This window comes from Chiloscyllium punctatum, chromosome 26, assembly GCF_047496795.1.
Source record: "Chiloscyllium punctatum isolate Juve2018m chromosome 26, sChiPun1.3, whole genome shotgun sequence".
NCBI lineage: Eukaryota > Metazoa > Chordata > Chondrichthyes > Orectolobiformes > Hemiscylliidae > Chiloscyllium > Chiloscyllium punctatum.
The window spans coordinates 55,133,671-55,153,939 of NC_092764.1; the positions used below are offsets into that span (position 1 = coordinate 55,133,671).

A 20,269-nucleotide genomic window follows, 5' to 3' on the forward strand; every position below is an offset into this window, starting at 1 on the left:
TAAATGATTAAAACACATTTGACTAAACGCTATTTTCTTTTCATGCTCAACTTGTACTTTAAACTACTGAAAAGCTATTCCCTAAATTTAGCACTGCCAAAAATCTCCTCCTATAATTGTTATACTATCTCTTAAATAGACAGTCAATTTTGCAGGAACCAGTCTTAAATTATTCTCTGCTCCCAAGGGCTTTCTTTTTAATTTACCAGCAGTTACCTTGTAATCTCAGATTTGTCCTTTCCTGTAAGAGTTTTGCTGTAGGTTTCTTTCTGTCGCTACAAGATAGGCAAATCTTCAGCCTCGCTTAAATGCCCTCTAACTGCTTCAATGTGACCATAAGCCCCCAGCAATTTCTCTGTGCTGCTTTAGGTGCTAGCCTCACTGCTTCCATCTTTGGCTCTCTTACCTCCCAAATGGCTACAGCCCAGACAAAAATGCTGTGTTTGTGATCATAGAATCCCTACAGTGTGAAAACCGCCCATTTGGCCCAAAAAGTCCACACCACCCCACCGAAGAGTCATCCATCCAGAGCCATTCCCCCTACTCTACCCCTCTCCATTTACCCCCTAACAATATGGGCAATTTGGTATGGCCAATTCACCTAACTTGTACATCTTTGAATCACTGGTGGAAACCCACGCAGATACAGGAAGAATGTGCGAAGTCCAACAGACAGTCGCCCAAGGCTGGAATCGAACACAGGTCCCTGGCACTGTGAGGCAGCAGTGCTAACCACTGAGTCACCATGCCACCCTGTGATGCTTTTAGGTTTTCAAGATGACTACACCCTCATTTGAAAAATGTTCCCTTCTAAATTTTACACTTTTCCCCATGACAACGGGAGCACATTTGTGTTCAAGAAGAAATGCTAATTATCTGAAACCTTTCATTGTTTAAGTTATTGCATAGTTTACAGCATGACTACTTACAAATAGATATTGCTGAAGTTTTTCTGGGACTTTGAGAGACTCCAGGTTTCCTCCTGGTGTAAATGTAAATATCTTGCAACACCTAAGTGAAACAATCAGAAACTTTCTTTGATCTCCAACAATCAAGCCACACCGGTATATTTTCATATTGACTGCAGAACAGGTCAAAGGTCTCCCATTTTTCCAGTCTAAATTTAAAGACACTGTCCCAGACTTGACCAAAATGCATGGTTAGTGATGATTATTAGCCTCCAAGACCACCAGCAGCAACTGGGGAAAGTCAGTAATAAACCATTATGGGGAAGGCCAGTTTTCAGTAAATTCCTGGAAGATTTGCCTTGATGTTGCCACATTCTGAGAACAGATGGTTATAAAACTATATAGAACTAACTTAAAACATATGTAGTTCTGAAAGTCAGCAGACCATCTATTTTTCACAAGAAAGCACAGGAGAACATTAAATTGAAGACAAAAACACAGGCATTGCTGGAGAAACTCAGCAGGTCTGGCAGCATCTGTGGATGAGACACTTCAGAAGAAAAATTAAGATCATCTTCTGAAGAAGAGTAAACTCAATAAGTTAACTCTTTCTCTTTCCACAGATGTTGCCAGACTGACTTATTTCTCCACCACATTGTTTTGACACTGATAGCCTCTTTATTGATGGGAAACCAAACATTGAACATCTGCAGTCTCTGATTTGACAGCATAATTTAGGAAGCTATGATTGAAAGTTAATATTGATATTCTTTTACAGGAATAGACTTCGTACATTTGCAGCTCGTCAATGTCTGCTCAAAGCTGTTACTTGGATTTTATAATGCTGTTTTCGTTTTCACTTCCTTAATGTTAAAGCAAATCATGTGTGGGGGGGGTAAAATGTCAAATACTTTTAAAAATGTATCTCATGTTGCCTTTAATTTTTGAATTGCACTCATCAATAAATCCACCCATAATAATTCAGTGATCAGGATGTTCTAAAGTATGGATTTCTAAAATAGGTGAGAAACCATATGAGTGCTACATCTGCCATGCTCGCTTCACTCAAAGTGGAACAATGAAGATGCACATTTTGCAGAAACATACAGAAAATGTGGCGAAATTCCACTGCCCACATTGTGACACAGTTATTGCTCGGAAGAGTGATTTGGGTAAGTGCAAAACTTTAAATACATAAAAATTAACAATTACTGCCCCACAAGTCTGAATATGTCAGCATAATTGGGCTGCAGTTTAAGTAATGAAAGTATTGCTGTCCAAAAGAAATCTGCAATTAAGAACCACAGAATCAACTAAAAAACTAATAGTCTGCCCTATTTAATTTGTTATAGAGTCTAAAATGAGTCTAGTGCAACTGATGTCTGTCTAAAGTATCATATTTCAAATTTGAAGTTGGATGGTGCAGGCATGCTATTGCTTTTTACTTCTCATTTCTTTCCTCCAGTGAAGCATAAAAATATATGGAGTGGCAGAGAAAGAAGTTTGTGGAAGTAGATTTAGTAGTTTGCAACTGAATGGTAACAACAGAAGCTTAGAAGTGACCCTAGGACATCACAATGATCATAGGTTAATACCTTAATCTCTCAAACCTGAATTATGACTGAAAATGTCCTTCAAGTGTTGTTGTTCTAATGAAACTTAGATTTGTTGCTTGACTGCATGGAAATATCTATATTTTTAATCAGCATGACTTTCCCTTGCCTCAATTTTGACAGGGTTTTTTTTTGTTCCACTTTTTCTTGCTTACTCAAATTTCAATTTGAGTGCTTGCTTTCACTTGAGGTGAGGTCTGTTTGTGGTCAATGAAGAGTGCGCTTCAATTTGTTCCACCCATTGTTGCCTCAGTCAAGTATTTTTTTTTCTCAAATGCATGAAACACTGACCACAATATCTGACTATGTACTGGCACTGCAAGGGGTGCAGGGGAGTTTGGGGGTTGGCTTATGTGAAGAAATTGAGTAGACTGGGACTATACTCATAATTTAGAAGAATGACTGAGGTTGTTATAGAAACATAAAATTATGAATGAGTGGATAAGATCGACACAGGGAGGTTGTTTCCACTGGTGAGTGGAACTAGACTAGGGGGCATAACCTCACAATAAGGGGGTGCACATTTAGGACTGATTTGAGGAGGAACTTCTTCTCTCAAAGGATTGTGAATCTTTGGAATTCCCTGCCCAATGAAGCAATTGAGACACCCTCATTGAATGTTTTTAAGGCGAAGGTAGATTTTGAACAGTAAAGGAATTAAGGGTTATGGTGAGCAGGTGGGTAAATGGAGCAGAGTCCATGAAAAGGTCAGCCATGATCTTATTGAATGGCAGAACAGCTTCAGCAGGACAGATGGCATACTTCTTCTATTTCTTAGAGTCATAGAGATGTACAGCATGGAAATAGACCCTTTGGTCCAACTCGTCCACGCCGACCAGATATCCCAATCCGATCTAGTCCCACCTGCCAGCACCTGGCCCATATCCCTCCAAACCCTTCCCATTCATATACCCATACAAATGCCTCTTAAATGTTGCAATTGTACCAGCCTCCACCACATCCTCTGACAGCACATTCCATACACGTACCACCCTCTGTGCGAAAAAGTTGCCGCTTACATTTCTTTTATATTTTTCCCCTCTCACCCTAAACCTATGCCCTCTAGTTCTGGACTCCCTGACCTCAGAAAAGACTGTCTGTTTATCCTATCCATGCCCCTCATGATTTTGTAAACCTCTATCAGGTCACCCCTCAACCTCCGACACTTCAGGGAAAACAGCCCCAGCCTGTTCAGCCTCTCCCTATAGCTCAGATCCTCCAACCCTGGCAACATCCTTGTAAATCTTTTCTGAACCCTTTCAAGTTTCACAACATCTTTCCAATAGGAAGGAGACCAGAATTGCACGCAATATTCCAACAGTGGCCTAACCAATGTTCTGTACAGCCACAACGTGACCTCCCAACTCCTGTACTCAATACTCTTATGTTATTGTGTTGCATAGCAGCTTCAAATATAATCCTCCATTGTATTGACATCAAACTTCCATTTCTTTTGCCAGTTTTTGTTTAGTGTTTTAGTTGTAGCAGACTTGTGCCATAACTAAATACCTGCACAGTACATCCTAAGTTGCATGTATCTATGATGAAATATCATTTACATCCCTTGTGGTCTGTAAATGGAAAGCATTAATGTCCTCACTGAAGGCAATTCAGAAGTTGAAAGGGTGTATTTATATTATTTCAGTTAAATGTTGCAATTAATAGTACTGTAAAGTCTGAGTTCAGTCTCTACAGCTTAGTTTTCTTTGCAGGTGTTCATCTGAGAAAACAGCATTCCTATCTTGAGTCAGGCAAGAAGTGCCGTTACTGTGATGCAGTCTTCCATGAGCGATATGCCCTCATACAGCACCAGAAATCTCATAAGAATGAGAAACGTTTTAAATGTGAACTTTGTGATTATGCATGCAAACAGGTATTACATTTAAACAAATATCATTCATCTCAGTGTGGATCAGTGTGTTTCATAAAGTTTCCTTTTTGGAGGGGACCATAAGATTTTTTTTGCTGAATTTTGGGTAAATCCTGAGAGTTACTTTTGTGTTAACCTGATACTTGTATAAACAATTATGTAAAGTTAAAATAATTTGAAGTTTTCTATGACGTGTAGAATTAACATTGAAGAATATAAACCAAAATTGCTAGTATTAGAATGAAGTAGTCATTAGATATCAGATATCTAATCTTAGTGTGGAATATTTATCATAGGTTCTACAAAGGTCTATTAGTCAGCTTTGGTTCTGGATGTAGGTTTGCTTGCTGAGCTGGAAGGTTCATTTTCAGACGTTTTGTCACCATATTAGGTAACATCTTCAGTGAGCCTCCAGATGATACAATTCTGGTGTTTCCTGCTTTCTGTTTATACATTTGGGTTTCTTTGTGTTGGTGATATCATTTCCTGTTTCTCGGGGGGTGGTAATTGGGGTCCAAGTCATTCTGTTTATTGATAGAGTTCTGGTTGGAATGCATGCTTCTAGGAACTCTTGTGCGTGTCTGTTTGGCTTGTCCTTGGGTGGATGTGATGTCCCAGTTGAAGTGGTGTCCTTCCTTATCTGTATGTAAGGATACTAGTGAGACAGGGTCATGTTGTTTTGTGGCTAGTTGATGTTCATCATCTCAAAACTTGCTCAGTTGTTGATACTTTTTCCTCAAAACATCCATGGAACGTATTCTGTGGAGTTGCCAGGGATAAAATACAGTTGATTCTTTAGGAGTCTTATTCTTCAATGTGAGGATAATCGTGTCTTAAATCCTGTCTTATCCATAAACACTTAGCCAAGTAATTTAGTTTTTAAGCTATATTTTGATTTTCCTGCATTTATGTTTTTTTAATATCTATGTATATTGTTTGTCTGTGAAAAATTGGGGGACAAATGCAGTTTTTCACCTTGTTTACTATTTGCATATGATTACCACTCCTTGGGCATTCTTACTTCAAGAGCTTTGTGCATAGTGTAACTGTCATAAGTAGTTGACTAGCTCTCACTTGTTTAAAATATATATCGCTGAGTTTGATATCTGTCATCATTTAGGTTGTCTCCCAAATCATTATTCCATACACTTCCTATATTGCATCTTTAAGACTAAAATTCAAAAAAGCACCTCGTTAACAGTGGGTTCATGTGCTTTGGAGCATGCAGAATTTGTAAAAGGCACTGTATCAGTGTATATCTTTTTAGTTGCTGATAGGATTTTTATTTTTATGAGAAAGCTTTTCTTAGTTGTTGAGTCAGAGCAAAACCAACATTTCTAAGCCATTTCATAGTAGGTTTGCTAAGGTAGGATAAAATCTGGAGTGAGGCAGAAAGGAGAACAAAGAGACAGACATGAAATGATTAATCAAAGTCGAAGCTCTGCCCATTTTTAGGTTTAATAGCCATGAGGCAGAACTGAGGGAGGTACTACTTGGATGCAGTCCCCTGATGGAAATGCAGGGTACTACCTATTCCAAATGGTAGTAGTTAATATACCTCAGTGTTTATGTAACCTGAATGTTGTTAATTAAATGTAATAAACTTATTAGCTAAGGTAAGTGCCTCTTTCTTCTGAGACTTGCTTGTGGTCCATCCTCCTAGACCATTGACCAGTATAGAAGGAAGGATTGGTGGCAGCACTGAACCATCAGTGTAAGCTGGGTACCACATATTATAACATTCAGAATTGTACCTTTGCCAAGCTATGGGAAACTGAATTTTTGTACTTATTTGAGATTTTCTTCCAAATCACCAACACCATTTGACTCCACTAACATTTATTATACTTTGGTCCTGGCTTAGTGATGTTTATCTCAATTGTGAACCCATTCCAATGCTTGACAAGATGAGAGAAAAAAGATGATACATGCTGTGCGTGTGAAATGTTTCGAGTTCCCTTTAACCTTTGACACCTTCTCGAGATCTTTATTTGGTAAAAGTACTCTTGCCACTTTTTAGTATGGATATCTTCAAGGACAAAGACTGTGGTTTCTTGATCTGCCCAGAAGAAGAGCTCCATCTAAAGTTTCATTTGGAAAAGCTACTGCAAATGAGACCCAAACTTTGGAATGTTCAGGTCAAGATGTGCTCCATATTGACACATTCACAGAGAATAGGCATCTGGTTTCTCTTGTGTTTCCATACTTAACGACCAATTTATATCCGGTGCGCCTTTTGACCAGGATACCCAATTGTTAATAATGTCTTTACCATTTGAAAAATTAATTGTGACTTGTTCTGTTTTGATTCAAGTTGGTACTAAGACTAAAAAGGAAAAAGCATAACTTCCTGCTCAATTCACCAAACGACTGGATTTGTTAAGATAGTTGCCAGAGCATTAACTTTATTAAAATAAATTTCGTGACTATAGTTGCATTTGGTAAAAAAAAATCCATTTCTCTTTAGAATGGACAAAAAACCTTTGCAGGCTAAAAGGCAGATTTCAACAATTGGAGAAAAAGCCAAAAGTTCAAAATCTCAAAGCACTGGAGCTCAGCAGAAACTGAGAGAATTAAACGTGTTTGAGGAACAAACAAGAATTTCACATTTTTTGCTTGCATGTAAGCATAATGGTTCTAGTTTTGCAGCAAAAAAAAAGCAGATATCCACAGAAGTGATGAGTTATTGTGCAGCAAGAGGCCGTTGATAAATTGTTATCTGAAAGGGAGCACGTAATCGGTTTAAATCTGGGAAATAAGTAAGCTCCTTCCAAATGAAAAAAATACACATCAGTTCTGTTGACTGTGAACATAAAAGATAGGAGCAAGAGTAGGCTGCTTGACCCCTTGAGCCTACTCTGCTATTCACAATGACCATGGCTGATAGACTAGCTCAATAACCGAATCATGTGCTGTCCCAATTCCTTGATCCCTTTAGTCGCAAAAGCCATATCTGTCTGTCTCATTGAAAACACACTGTTTTAGCCTCAGCCATTTTCTGTGGTTATGAATTCCACATTCTCAATCGAGTAAATTCGCAATTGTCTTGTGGATCCTGTGTATCAATGATGAAGTCACAGATAGATCAGAGAAGGCCTAAAGTTACAGTCATTAAGGCTTAGCAATATTGTACAGCATCTATGCTTATACTCACCTTGGGAAGAAATCTCAAGACATTTTGAATTTCAACTACTATTTCCCAGGGTAAACAAAACTCAATGGTTCCCTTAAAGTGTGATTTGCTCCTCCTAGCTCATTTTAATCTGACAGTAAGGGTAATCGAAGCCACTGACCAAGACAGACTACGGTCTGCGTCTGAGGTTTGCCCAACCCAATACCTAATCTGGAACGATGATTGATTCAGTTATTCAGGGATAGCAGAAGTTTTGAGTTTTGATGTGTATCAGCTGAACTGTGAGCAAAGCTGCTGAGAAGAACTCTTGTAGGAATGCATCATCAAGCATAGAATTCATCTGCTGTTCTGCCACATATCCAGGCAATCTTCAAATGCTGTAACAGCAGCACCATGAGAAACAAGAAGCTACTTCCTTTTTCAAATTGTTTGGAATTCCGTATGTTGCCAGAAAGACTCCAACCAGTACACTACAGAAGCCACTGCAGCTGATAAATCTTTACTTAAGTTTTCATCCCATCACTCTGCAAAGATGGTAGTTTTAAGATTCAAAGTCTTGAATCTATCTCAGAGGCTGAACTAACTTTATCCATTAGAAGGATCTTAGAGTTAATCTTTGTATCGGTTTTTTTAAACTAATGTCCTTTTTCATTTTTACTTAGCTTTTAGTGATAGTTGTGTAATGAGCTAACCTTTATCTGTTTAACACTAAAGAGGCGCTGCTGGTTATTTTTAAATTGAAGCTAAATGAGTAAAATTGGCATGGTAAAGGGTACGTGGATGTGGGATTTGTTACTGAATTGAAAAGGTGTGGCTGAGTTTTAAGCATATTGGGTTTTATGGAGGGAGAAAGATAAACATTTTAATCACTTCAGTAGGTTATCATGAGTTTTCTGGCAGAAATGGGAGTTGCATTAATTTAGGTATGATGGTGGTTGGAAAGTGGGAGTTTTGAATATTGTAATTAGATCTCTTGATGTGATTTTGATCAAATCAAATCCATTGAGTGGAGTTTCATGATAGGTACCAATAGTAATTACTTCATCACCTAAACTTTGACTATTTGCTTCATTCCTTGCTGTGTCTTTGATAATGTTTGTTTTCTCTTTTCTCACTGAAGGAACGTCACATGGTGATGCACAAGCGAACTCATACTGGAGAGAAGCCTTATTCCTGTAGCCAGTGTGACAAGACGTTTCGGCAGAAACAACTATTGGACATGCACTTCAAGCGCTACCATGATCCTAATTTTATTCCTGCCACTTTTGTATGCACAAAATGTGGCAAAGCATTCACTCGTAAGGTACGTGATTTTATGTTTGGATGAAACTGCTTATTATTTGATGGTGCAAACTTGTATTTATCCTTTTAATTTGGCCTTTAATTTTGAAAATGTCTTAAAATATTTGAGACATTATAACAAAAAATATGGCAATCCAGTAAGTTTAGTAGGGGTCATCAAAGACAATTATTTTAGGAGACTTGGAAAAGAAGAATATAGAAAGACTGATGGGAACTTGCAAAGACTGGGACCTCGGCAGCTGAAGTCATTTATACCAGTATTGCAGAGAAGGAAGATGTGTGTAAAAGGCTGTTGTTGGAGGATCGAAAAATTGTCATAGTTCTTCAGGGTTGTACGGGTGGGGAAGAGGCATGTTTGTCGAGACATTAAAAGATGAGTATAAGAATATTAAATGCGTGTTTGTTCCAAAAAGGCCATTTTCAGTATCCTTATATAAACTTAAACTGAATGAATTGACATTTATTGGAAGTGTAGAATTTTAATATTTTGAATTTGTGAATATTCATTACATCACTTTAAATTTAACAGAAATTTTTCCTTTTGGTCAAAAATAACTTGAGAATTTAGATTATTATTACATAACAGCCACTAAATAAATTGGAAAGGGAAGTCCAACCCCCTCTGCCGCTGCCATCACCAATACCTTCTACATAGCTGCGGATTTCACAAATAGTTGGAGTTGGAAGCGAGAGACAGAAATTGCGTGTTCTTGTCTGCTGCTGTGATGGATTACTTGCCACAAAGCCAATCTTGGCATTTGTGATTTTTAGTATAAACCACAAAGAATAGCAAAGTCACAGTGAAGATAGAGGTGATTTTGAGAAACTGCCTCTGAGAAATGAGTTCTGAGTTTGATAGTGTGAACAGTATCCTGATATTTTATTCTGATTTATAAAAGTTGTTTATTGGTCACTCAGTTTTGTGAAGGTACCATAAATCTTTAGGGTGTAGGTTTGCTCGCTGTTTGCCCATAGTCTCACTACCCGGAACGCCAATTTACAGACTGGCCAAAGAACTACACGCAAGACTGAAGTACCTAGTAGAAGAGTCACAGCACTCCATCCACTCCACCAGGAATTCCTAAAAATCGTCAAAAACACCAAAATAGAGGAAGACAAAACAATGATCCCATTCGACGTAACAGCACTATTCCCCTCCATCAACATCGACCTGGCAAAGGAAACACTTACCACACTTTTAGAAGAGACCCATCTCACACACCCCAACCACCATCAATCACATTACCAACGAAAACATCATGAAGCTAGTGGACCTGTGCCTCACCGCCCACTTCACTTTCAACAACATAGTCTACAAACAAACCAACGGCACACCCATGGGATCTCCGCTATCAGAATTCATAGCAGAAGTGGTAATGCAAAGGCTAGAACAAACAGCCCGACCAACCATCAAACCAAAAATCTGGGTCTGCTATGTAGATGACACCTTTGTCATCACAAAACAAAACAAGATAGAAGAGACATTTAACATCATCGACAACACCCTCACAGGCATAAAGTTCACCAAGGAGGAAGAAACCGACAACAAACTCACATTCCTGGACGTCACAGTCGAAAGAAAGAACAACGGATAACTACAAACCTGCGTATACAGAAAACCGACAAACACTGACCAAATACTTAACTACACCAGCAACCATCCCAACACACACAAACGAGGCTGTATCAGAACACTATTCCAACGAGCCACCACACACTGCAGCACAGGCGAACTTCGGAAAACAGAGGAGAACCACCTATACAACGTATTCAAGAAGAACGGATACTCAAAAAATACAGTGCGCAGATTCCTCAAGAACAAACCACGACAAGCAGACCAAACACCGCCAGAAACCCTAACCACCTTACCGTACATCAAAGAAGTTTCAGAAATGTCAGCCAGACTACTAAGACTCCTCGAAATCCTAGTAGCACACAAACCCACCAACATTCTCAAACAAAAACTAACAAACTTAAAAGACCCAGTACAAAGCATTGGCCAAAACCAACGTAGTCTACAAAATCCCATGCAAGGACTGACACAAACACTACGTAGGGCAACAGGAAGAAAGTTAGCCACCAGGATACATGAACACCAGCTGGCCATAAAAAGACACAACCCTCTCTCCCTCGTAGCCCGACACATGGATGAAAAAAAAACACCATTTCGACTGAGACAACACATCTATCCTGGGACAGGCTAAGCAAAGACATGCCAGAGAATTCCTAGAGGCCTGGCACTCCAACCACAACGCCATAAACAAACACACAGATCTAGATACCATCTATCAACCCCTCAGAAAACGAACAGGAAATGACATCACCACCAACCCCAGGGACCCCATCCAGGACAAACCTGTAAATAGAAAGCATGAGACAACAGTTTCGCTTCACTTTGAGGTTGCCACTGATGATGTTACCGAGCCAGGTAATGAAACGTCTGGATAGCAAACCTACAGCTCAGCGAGCAACCCTACACCCTAAACCTTAACCTGAGCTACAAACCTCCGCAAACCTTGCAAAAAGTACCGTAAATCTGTTTGGTTATTTACTTTGTGTTACATGGCTTTTTTAAACTTTGTGAAATAATCAGCTGAAAATGTAACTTAATTTCTTTATCCAAGGATGCTTCCTGGCTGAACGTTTCCAAAATATTATGCTTTTATTTCAGATTTTCAACACTCGCAGTATTTTCTTAATATTTTGAGTATCTTGCCATGTAAGCATTTTCTACATAAGTGTTTTACCTTTGCTATGTATTCTGCAGAATACAATGACAAAACATGCTGAGAATTGTAGTGGGCCAGGGGGTGAAGAAGGAGATGCTGTAGAGCGGAAGAAGAATAAGGGACGTGGGAGGAAACGGAAAATGCAGTCCAAGAAAGGAGACTCCACTGACAGTGGTAATGTATTCTTTTGGTTTTTAATTGCCCTGTATTTAAAGCAGCTACTTGGCTGGACACCTTTATTGCAGAATCTGTGGGAAGTGAATGAGGTGATTTTGGACATGTTGACTTAATTAAAGGAAGCCAAGATGATTTGTACTTTTTTGATGACTTAACAGAAGATTGATTGGAGGGAATATGATGAATGATAGATTTTGAGGAGTTTGACAAAGTACCCCAAAAAGCTCATTATCAAAATTGAGGCTCATGGAATAGGATGGTCTTTGGTCAGCTTGGATTAAAAATAATGGCTGAAGGACATCTATTCTTGGTTTTTAAATTGGGGGATTGTTCTGGTGATAGACATTAGTGTTCTCCAAGCTTTGCTGCTAGACCCATTGCTTTTTCTTACACATAACTTGTATGTTGGAATCGATTTTAAGATTTCAAAAGTTGTAAATCATCCAAAATAAGGATGAAGACAAAAATTACAACAGGATTTTGATCAGCTAGCATAATGGGTAGACAACTGACAGATAAAGTTTTATTTATTTTCGATTAAGCGTTTTGGCAGATAGGATGGAGAAAGAATGATAGAATGGGGACAGTATGCACTTGAAGGAACGGGTACTAGCCTCGCAGCAATTCCAGATTATAATGAAGATCAAGACCTTGAGTATAATGACAGACTGGGTTAGTTTGGGTTATTCACCAGAATTGAGTAGATAAATAACAATGGGAATTAAACTATGTGAATAACCCAGTCATCATTTGTTCTTTTGTTGACTTAGTGTATACTTCATCTGTGTCCCGCTTTGTAAATTGTAGATGCATTTGGTGAGGAGAAGAATTACCTCATGGCATTTCCTCCATTATGTCCTATTGCCCTCCTGCAGGTCTTCACTTGTCTGAAGCAGTTGCTGAAAGTGGCCAGGTGACAGTAGTGTTACATCACCCAGTTATGAGTATATTGCCTACTACCGTTATTGGAGAAAATGTTAACGATGTTTCTAGCATAATTGGTGAAAGGAAATGTAGTAAAAATCAATTGGGATTGATAATTTATCCAGAAAGAATGTTTTGAGTATATAAATTGTAACGCATCTGAAAATTATAGGTGTAGAATTGTTTGACACTTTTGAAAAGGGGATATACACTTGAAGTAAGGATATTAACCCAATCAATAAAATTTTTTGAGATTGAGTTAAAAGGAACCAGTATGAATAAAAAAAGTAGTTATTTTGAAAGCTTGACTTAAATATCATCTTATTTTATTCTCCCTGGTGAAATCTTGCCACAATATTTCTTTCCTTGTCTCATCAGCTTCACAGGTGATCAATGTTAACCCACTTATGTTGTTTTAATTGAAGTTTGGGGGTGGGATTGGTATCCCTGAATAATTTAATGTTGATCAGGATTTACTTAATGTGGTTAATGACTTCACTTGTTTGTTTGTTTAATGTGAAAAATTGAAGTGTACTTGGGGACCATTTCCGCTACCCCTTACAGTGAATGATAATGTCATACTGCATATGACTAGGAAAAGCGTTGAGAGAGAGGTGATTATTAAAGAACAAAACAAACTGTTGTATGATGAATGAGCTTGTCCTTATTAACAATAATGATTTGGATTCTGGGTAGGTAAACTGCCAAATTTTGATACTGAATGGTGTTTCCATTTATTTTTGTAGATGATGAGGATAATGCTGAACCTGAATTAGATGGTGATGAAGAGGATGACACTGTTGTGAGCAAACCTGAAGAAGAGGAAGAAGAAGAGGAGCAGCCTATTGCAGAAGTCATCCCTGTACCAACACCAGCCAAAAAGCGAAGGGGTAGACCACCTGGCAAAGCTAATCAATCCAATAAAAATACTGGTAGTGTAACATTTTATACATTAGAAGTTGTAGGCTTTCAAAAGTCCCATCCCCGTTTTAGGTGCACCTTTAGTCCATCGCATGACTGCAACAGTAGGATCATCACTACTTGCGTTTACTACGTGCTCAATGTATTTTCAGTAAATATCAGATATCGGGATTCTTAACAATGGCTAAATGTTATTCTATGCATTTTATTATTGCTAGCATAGTGTCTCTAAAACCCAGTATAGTGCAATACTGCTGTTCCAGATATCATGGCTGATCAAGATGGGTCTACTTTGTTTGGTTCATTAAACCAGTGCAATTATCCATTGAGCTGGGCTAGAAATGGAACTCTACTTGATTTTGATTTGTAAAGCTTTGTGTTTTAACTAATTTGTTATTGGGCGATTCTGTTGTGCAGTGTTAGTTTGTAATCTCAGCTGTTGAGCAGTTTCAGGTGAAATAAGCATTCTAATCCATGATTCTGGAACCATATACTGTTTTTAATATGTTTAAGTGCAAAAATATAAACTAAAAATTAGTGCAGCAGTGAATAATTAACAGCTTAAAATTTCCATGATTGGTAGAATAATGGAATCCATTCTCATGATTGGAATATTGTATAACTGTATCCTTAATAGAAAGGCCGAGCTTAGATTTTGATACAGTAATAATTCTGAGGGGCAAATGTAGTAGAGCTTGTTTTTAATCCATTCATGGCCTTTATTGTCCACCCCTAGTTGCTAAGGAATTGGACTTTTACAGCACTGCAAAAACCACTTTGGCCCATTGGTCTCACATCAATAATCAAGCGGGCATTGGATAAGCATATGGAGGTTATTGGGCTAGTGTAGGTTAGGTAGGCTTCGGTCGGCGCAACATCGAGGGCCAAAGGGCCTGTACTGCGCTGTAATTTTCTATGTTCTATGTACTCTGGTCCCATTTCCAAATGCTTTGCCTGTGGCCTTGAACAGGTGATATGCTGTAGTATGATTCTAATTACAGGTACTTCTTAAATACCTGAGGGTAACTGCCTCTACCACCCTCTTAGGCAGAGAGTTCCAGAGGTCTACCACCTTCTGGATCAACAGATTATTAATTAATTCCCCTCTAAACCTCCCACCTCTTCGCTTGAATTTGTGACCCTACTTATTGATTCCTCCACTAAAGGGAAAATTTTTTTCCTATTTATCTTCTCTACGGCCTCCATAATTTTGTTGACCTCAATTAGGTCTCTTCTACCTTCCATGCTCCAAGGAAAACAACCCCAGTCTATTTAGTCTCTCTCTTCATAGCTGAAATGATTCAGCCCAGGCAACATCTTGATAAATCTCTTCACCCCCTCAAGTTACAGTCACGTCTTTCCTTTTGTGTGATGACCAGAACTGCACACAATAATCCAGCTTCAGCCTAACCAACACTATATACAACTCCATCGTAACCTTGCTACTGTGATATTCAGTGCCTCTGCAAATAAACACAAATATACTATCTGCTTTCTGAACCACTTTATTCATCTGTCCTGTTGCCTTCAAGGATCTGTAGTACTCCCTTGCTTTGTTAGTCGTCCCAAAATGCATCACCCCTCACTCTCAGAATTAAATTCCATTTTCATTGTTCTGCCTGTTTGACCAGCCTATTTCATCCTGTAATCTAAGGCTTTCACCTTCCTATTTACCACACTGCCAATTTTCATGTTCTCTGCAAGTTTATCAAACTTACTGAATGCTATGGTACATCACTAGGCACAGGCTTCCAGTCTCAAATGATGTTTGACTTTCACCCTCTGCCTCCTGCCACAAAGTCGTTATGGATTCAAAAAGTCCTGACAGCATGGACTCTAACTTCCTTGACCAGTGTACAATGCAGTACTTTGTCAGAAGTCTTACTGAAGTCCATGTAGACTGTATTACAGTTCATATACACACTGAGTAACCTCATTGAAATGTCAATCAAACCTGTCAGACATGACTCCCCCGAACAAATTCATACCTAACTATCCTTGATTAGTTCTTGCCTCTTCAAGTGGAGATTAATTCTGTCCCTCAATTTTTTTCCTGTTTCCCTTGCCACTAAAACTCAATTGGCCTATACTTCCCTGTTTTTTTCAAACCTTTTCTTGAATAATAGTACATTTTTCAAGGAGGACCTATGGTTTGTGTTGAGCTAAATGATTTCTGCTTAGGATGACACCAGAGGGTGTATAGTTGGCATCAGCCTCCTTGAGCTATGCAGTGCGAGTTCATCCAGTCCTCTGTCCTTCTGTCCTCTGGCACCTCTACTGTGTCCAGAGGGTTTGATAACTAACGTCAGGGCGACTGCACTCATCCTTCTTGCCTCCCATCGTATCCTGGCATATATTTCATGTGGCTAGGAGACATCCAATTTTAAGCCCACTAAAACCGCTAATACCTTTTGTACTCTGAATTGTAATGTTTTCACAGTTCTTTTTCCTTTATTTCGATACATACATAACTTTCTCTGGATTATGGGTGCAAAGTATATCTTGCCACTCCACACAGTTTGTCTGTTTGGTCCTAAATGGGCTCTACTCTTTTCCTGGATTTCCTTCTTGACCCTAATATACTTCTTAAAATGCTTTTGGATTCTCTTTGTTTTACTTAAGAGTGTTCATGTCCCCCTTCACTTTGCTCATTTTTAAAATTAATCCCCTGCTTTTGCTATACAACTCTAGGAATTCATGTTTTGGGCCCTAATATTTAACAGGAGTTTGTTTTATTCCTCAACCAATCCTGTACATTCCTTGGGCATCCAAGATTCTGTGAGCATCTTTTCCACCCTTCATCTTTAAGGGCTCTGCATGCTCACTGTTTCTGTTTTTTGAAAGATTCCCAGTGGGCTGACTTTTTTTTTCTACAGACAGCTGTTTCTTGAACACTTTGTCCAGGTTCTGTCTTGTCATATTAAAATCAGCCTTAGCCAGTTTAGAACCTTCATTCTTGTCCATGTTTATCCTTTTCCATGATTACTGGGAAAGGATCCCTGTCCCCAAAATGCTCTCCCACCAATACTTCTACAACTTGCATGGCTTCATTCCCTAAAGTTAGCTTCAGCATTGCCCCCTGTCCTTGTAGGACTTGTTACATGCTGGTTCAAAAGCAGTTCTGGATATTTTTTATAAGAATTATGCCATCTCTCAGCCTATCAATATTTGTCCATGCAATGGGTGGCACGGGGCTCAGTGGCTAGCCCTGCTACCTCATAGCACCAGCGACCTGCCTGTATCTGTGTGGAGTTTGCACATTTACCCTCTGTCTGCATGGGATTTCTCTGGGTGCTCTGGTTCCTCCACAGTCCAAAGATGTGCAGGTTAGGTGGATTAGCCATGCTAACTTGCCCATGGTATCCATGGATGTGCCTGCTAGGTGAATTAGCCATGGGAAATGCAGGTTTATAGGCAGAAGCGAGCAGGTGGGATGCTTTTCAAAGGGTCGGGTTGGACTCAGTAGGCTGAATAGGGATTTGATAAATACTGTTGGCGAAGTCACAATCCCAACTATTATTATCCTAATTTCTTTATCTCCCTGAATGTTTTGGTGTCCTCAAATTGATTATAATTTGATCTTTGGGAAGCCTTGGGCTAACTTGAAATACATGCAATAAATTGCAAGTGAGAACTGAAAGAACTACAGATACTATAAATCAGAAACAAAAACAAATTGTTGGAAAAGCTCAGCAGGTCTGTCAGCATCTGAGGAGAAAGCAGAGATAATGTTTCTGGTCCATTGAGTCTTCCTCAGGATTCTGAGGGTGGATCATCAGACACGAAACATTAATTGATTTCTTTTCGCAGATGCTGCCAGACCTACTGAGCTTTTCCAGCAACTTCTGTTTTTGCTTCTAATAAACTAAAGGTACTAGATATTCAGTATCGAGCATGAGGCTTATTACATGAAGTGGTTTAAATCAAATACGAATCTGATACTTGCAAAGTAGAATGTTTATGGAGAGCCTAAAAAATTTGATATTTGTGGCGGCATGGTGGCTCAGTTGTTAGCACTGCTGCCTCACAGCACCAGGGTCCCGGGTTCAATCCCAGCCTCGGGTGACTGTGTGTGGAATTTGCGCATTCTCCCCCTGTCTGCGTGGGTTTCCTCCGGGTGCTCCGGTTTCCTCCCACAGTCCAAAGATGTGCAGGTCAGGTGAATTGGCCATGTTAAATTGCCCATAGTGTTAGGTGCATTAGTCAGAGGGAAATGGGTCTGGGTGGGTTAATCTTCAGAGGGTCGGTGTGGACTTGTTGGGCCGAAGGGCCTGTTTCCACACTGTAGGGAACCTAATCTAATGTTGTTTGTTTCTTATTTGCCAGTCCTCAGTTGAAAAGGAGCATAATTGATCAACATAGAAGTCCCTGCACTCTGTTAAAAGTGCATTTCTGATTTTTCAGTTTATTTAACATTGATATTTTTACATTTTCTTCTTAGGAGCAGTTCAACAGTTGCAAGAATCAGGGACTACAACAATTGAAAACATAATTGTTGAAATAAAGAAAGAGCCTGAGGCTGAAGATGTGCAAGTTCAATCAGGAATTGAGGCTCAAAATGGAGACATCACACCTGAGATGATCCTTAGTATGATGGACCGGTGATGGAGGAAGGCATGCTAATAATGTGGTCCTGCGAATAAGATTACATGTATTTTTGCTTTGACACGTGCTTCTATGAAATGATTTAGACCATTTAACCTTCTGAATACTAGAGAGAATTTCTCATCCAGGAAGCTAAAATGAGTTTAGACTAGGTTCCCTTTTATAGCATAGAATGCTATTTATGAATCAGAAATTGTTATTTTATTTGTTACAAAAATTATACCCGATACAATTTTTCTGAATTTTTTTTCAGAATCAAAATGAAATACCATGAGATGCTTTGTACATGTTATGTACACCTAGCAGTAAAATAGTTCCTGCCCTTAAAGAAAAAATTGTGTACAGTATCTGTGCCGTAGCTCTTTTTGCATAAGAGGAATGTTTCCCAATGGCACAAAACGTTGTGATATATATATATGTTGCAAAGAACATAGGCTATTTTTAACCATAACACCCTGCTATACTCGAGCTGAGCAGGTGGAAATTTGACTTGTAGTAAACTTTAAATACAAAAGAATTGTGAATTTTTGAACGTATAGTCATGTTTTTGTGCAACCCAATTGTAAATGATAATACACAACTTTTGGTTTCTTCCGCTACATTAGGGCGTCTCAGAATGCAAATCACTGATTGATTGAAAATCATTGTGTTACTGTTAAATTAAGTTCAAGCCACGTGAATTATTTTACAACTGACCATCCATAGTAACACTGTTCGTCGTGTGTTTTCCTTTTTCTTTGTACAGGGCATCTCAAAAAATGGTCATGCTTGTTGTAGATAAGTTTTTTACATTTTAATCTTTTCTAGTGATTATGTATCAAAGTGCAGGAGAGTAACATTTTAACCACTGCTTGAGACGTTTACAAATTACATTTGTCACAAAGAGTCAAACTCTTCAGTGTTTGTGAATATGTGCAGAATCATGTAAAAATTAATTTGCAAATTGAGCTGTTCAGAGCAGAAAATGTCAAATTGTAATGAGCACATTCACAGCATACTACAAATCCCTTTAAAGTTGCAGATTTTAATGTTGTAAATTTTAATTACTTATATTTCCACTATAGGTTGGCTATCTCCCACCTAACTATATTTTTTTTTGCTTCTCTGAACTTCATTATGTATCTGATGTATTTGTAAGAGGGCATAATGGAATTAATCCTTTAAAACTAGGATGAGGCAAAGTTTTGAAGAGTAAGTATATCCATGTGCTTTGTGTTGCAAAATAAAGTAATGTGAAGTTTAAGAGGTTTGCGCTGTTGCAGATATGAGAAAGTTGTGCCACAAGGGTATGTCAGAAGCTTTATTTGCTGACTCAACATGAAATTCTTTTTCTGTTCTAGGTGAATTGCAATTAAATCTGCTTTCTGCCCCCTTTTTAGCTCTGACTGGGTTGATTTTGTTTTTTTTATATTTAGCTGTACTGTTTGTGAAGGAAAGGGAGTCAAGCTGATGAGGAAACAATGTAAAAATACTCTTTAAATGGGGTTACGAAAGCTAGGGTAAAGCATTTAATTAATGTAGTGCTGTACAGCTGGTAAATAAAAGATTTACCTGCCTTTCATTTGTGTGTCTTCATTAGTGGAATTACATATGTAAACTCATTAATTTACTTGATATATCTTTTTAATCCGAAGTTATGTTTGAGCACTTATTACATGACTTGAAACCTATTTTCATAATGGATCATAAAACATTAAATAATATTTCAATGTCGGCCATATTTGTTTATAAACAAGGTACCACTGCTACACATTTGGAAAAAATGTGTAGGTTGAAACTGAGACTCTAGATTTAAGGATGTTTATACCAGTTGACAGTTTTGATTTCTACTGAAAACTCAGAAGATATTTGAGAATGTTCCTATGACTGAAAACTGGTTAGGGAAATGATTTTTGAGAAATGTTTTGTAAAAGCATCGCATACTTAAATTTTACATTTAAACTTGCATTATTAATCAGAGACAACTAATGATTGGTCTTACTGTACACTGAGAATTTAGTGTGTATAAATGGAAAGAAAATGTGTATGAGCAGTTGGTGTGCTTTGAGAAAGCTTAATAAAATAAAGACTTGCTTTAAATTTGCAAG

The 20,269-nt window shown here is 38.4% G+C and overlaps 1 protein-coding gene across 2 annotated transcripts in view; it reads left to right on the plus strand.

Moving 5' to 3' along the window:
• The window catches only part of ctcf (CCCTC-binding factor (zinc finger protein)), a 41,241-nt gene extending 21,498 nt beyond the window's left edge, over positions 1-19,743 (plus strand). For both annotated transcript variants that reach the window (XM_072547438.1, XM_072547439.1), the window contains exons 6-11: positions 1,931-2,080; positions 4,234-4,394; positions 8,645-8,827; positions 11,594-11,729; positions 13,403-13,588; positions 18,019-19,743. In XM_072547438.1, coding sequence (XP_072403539.1) covers positions 1,931-2,080; positions 4,234-4,394; positions 8,645-8,827; positions 11,594-11,729; positions 13,403-13,588; positions 18,019-18,182 — 980 coding nt within the window. In that variant the 3' untranslated portion in view covers positions 18,183-19,743. The remainder of the gene's footprint in view (positions 1-1,930; positions 2,081-4,233; positions 4,395-8,644; positions 8,828-11,593; positions 11,730-13,402; positions 13,589-18,018) is intronic.
• The last annotated feature ends 526 nt before the right edge of the window (positions 19,744-20,269 follow it).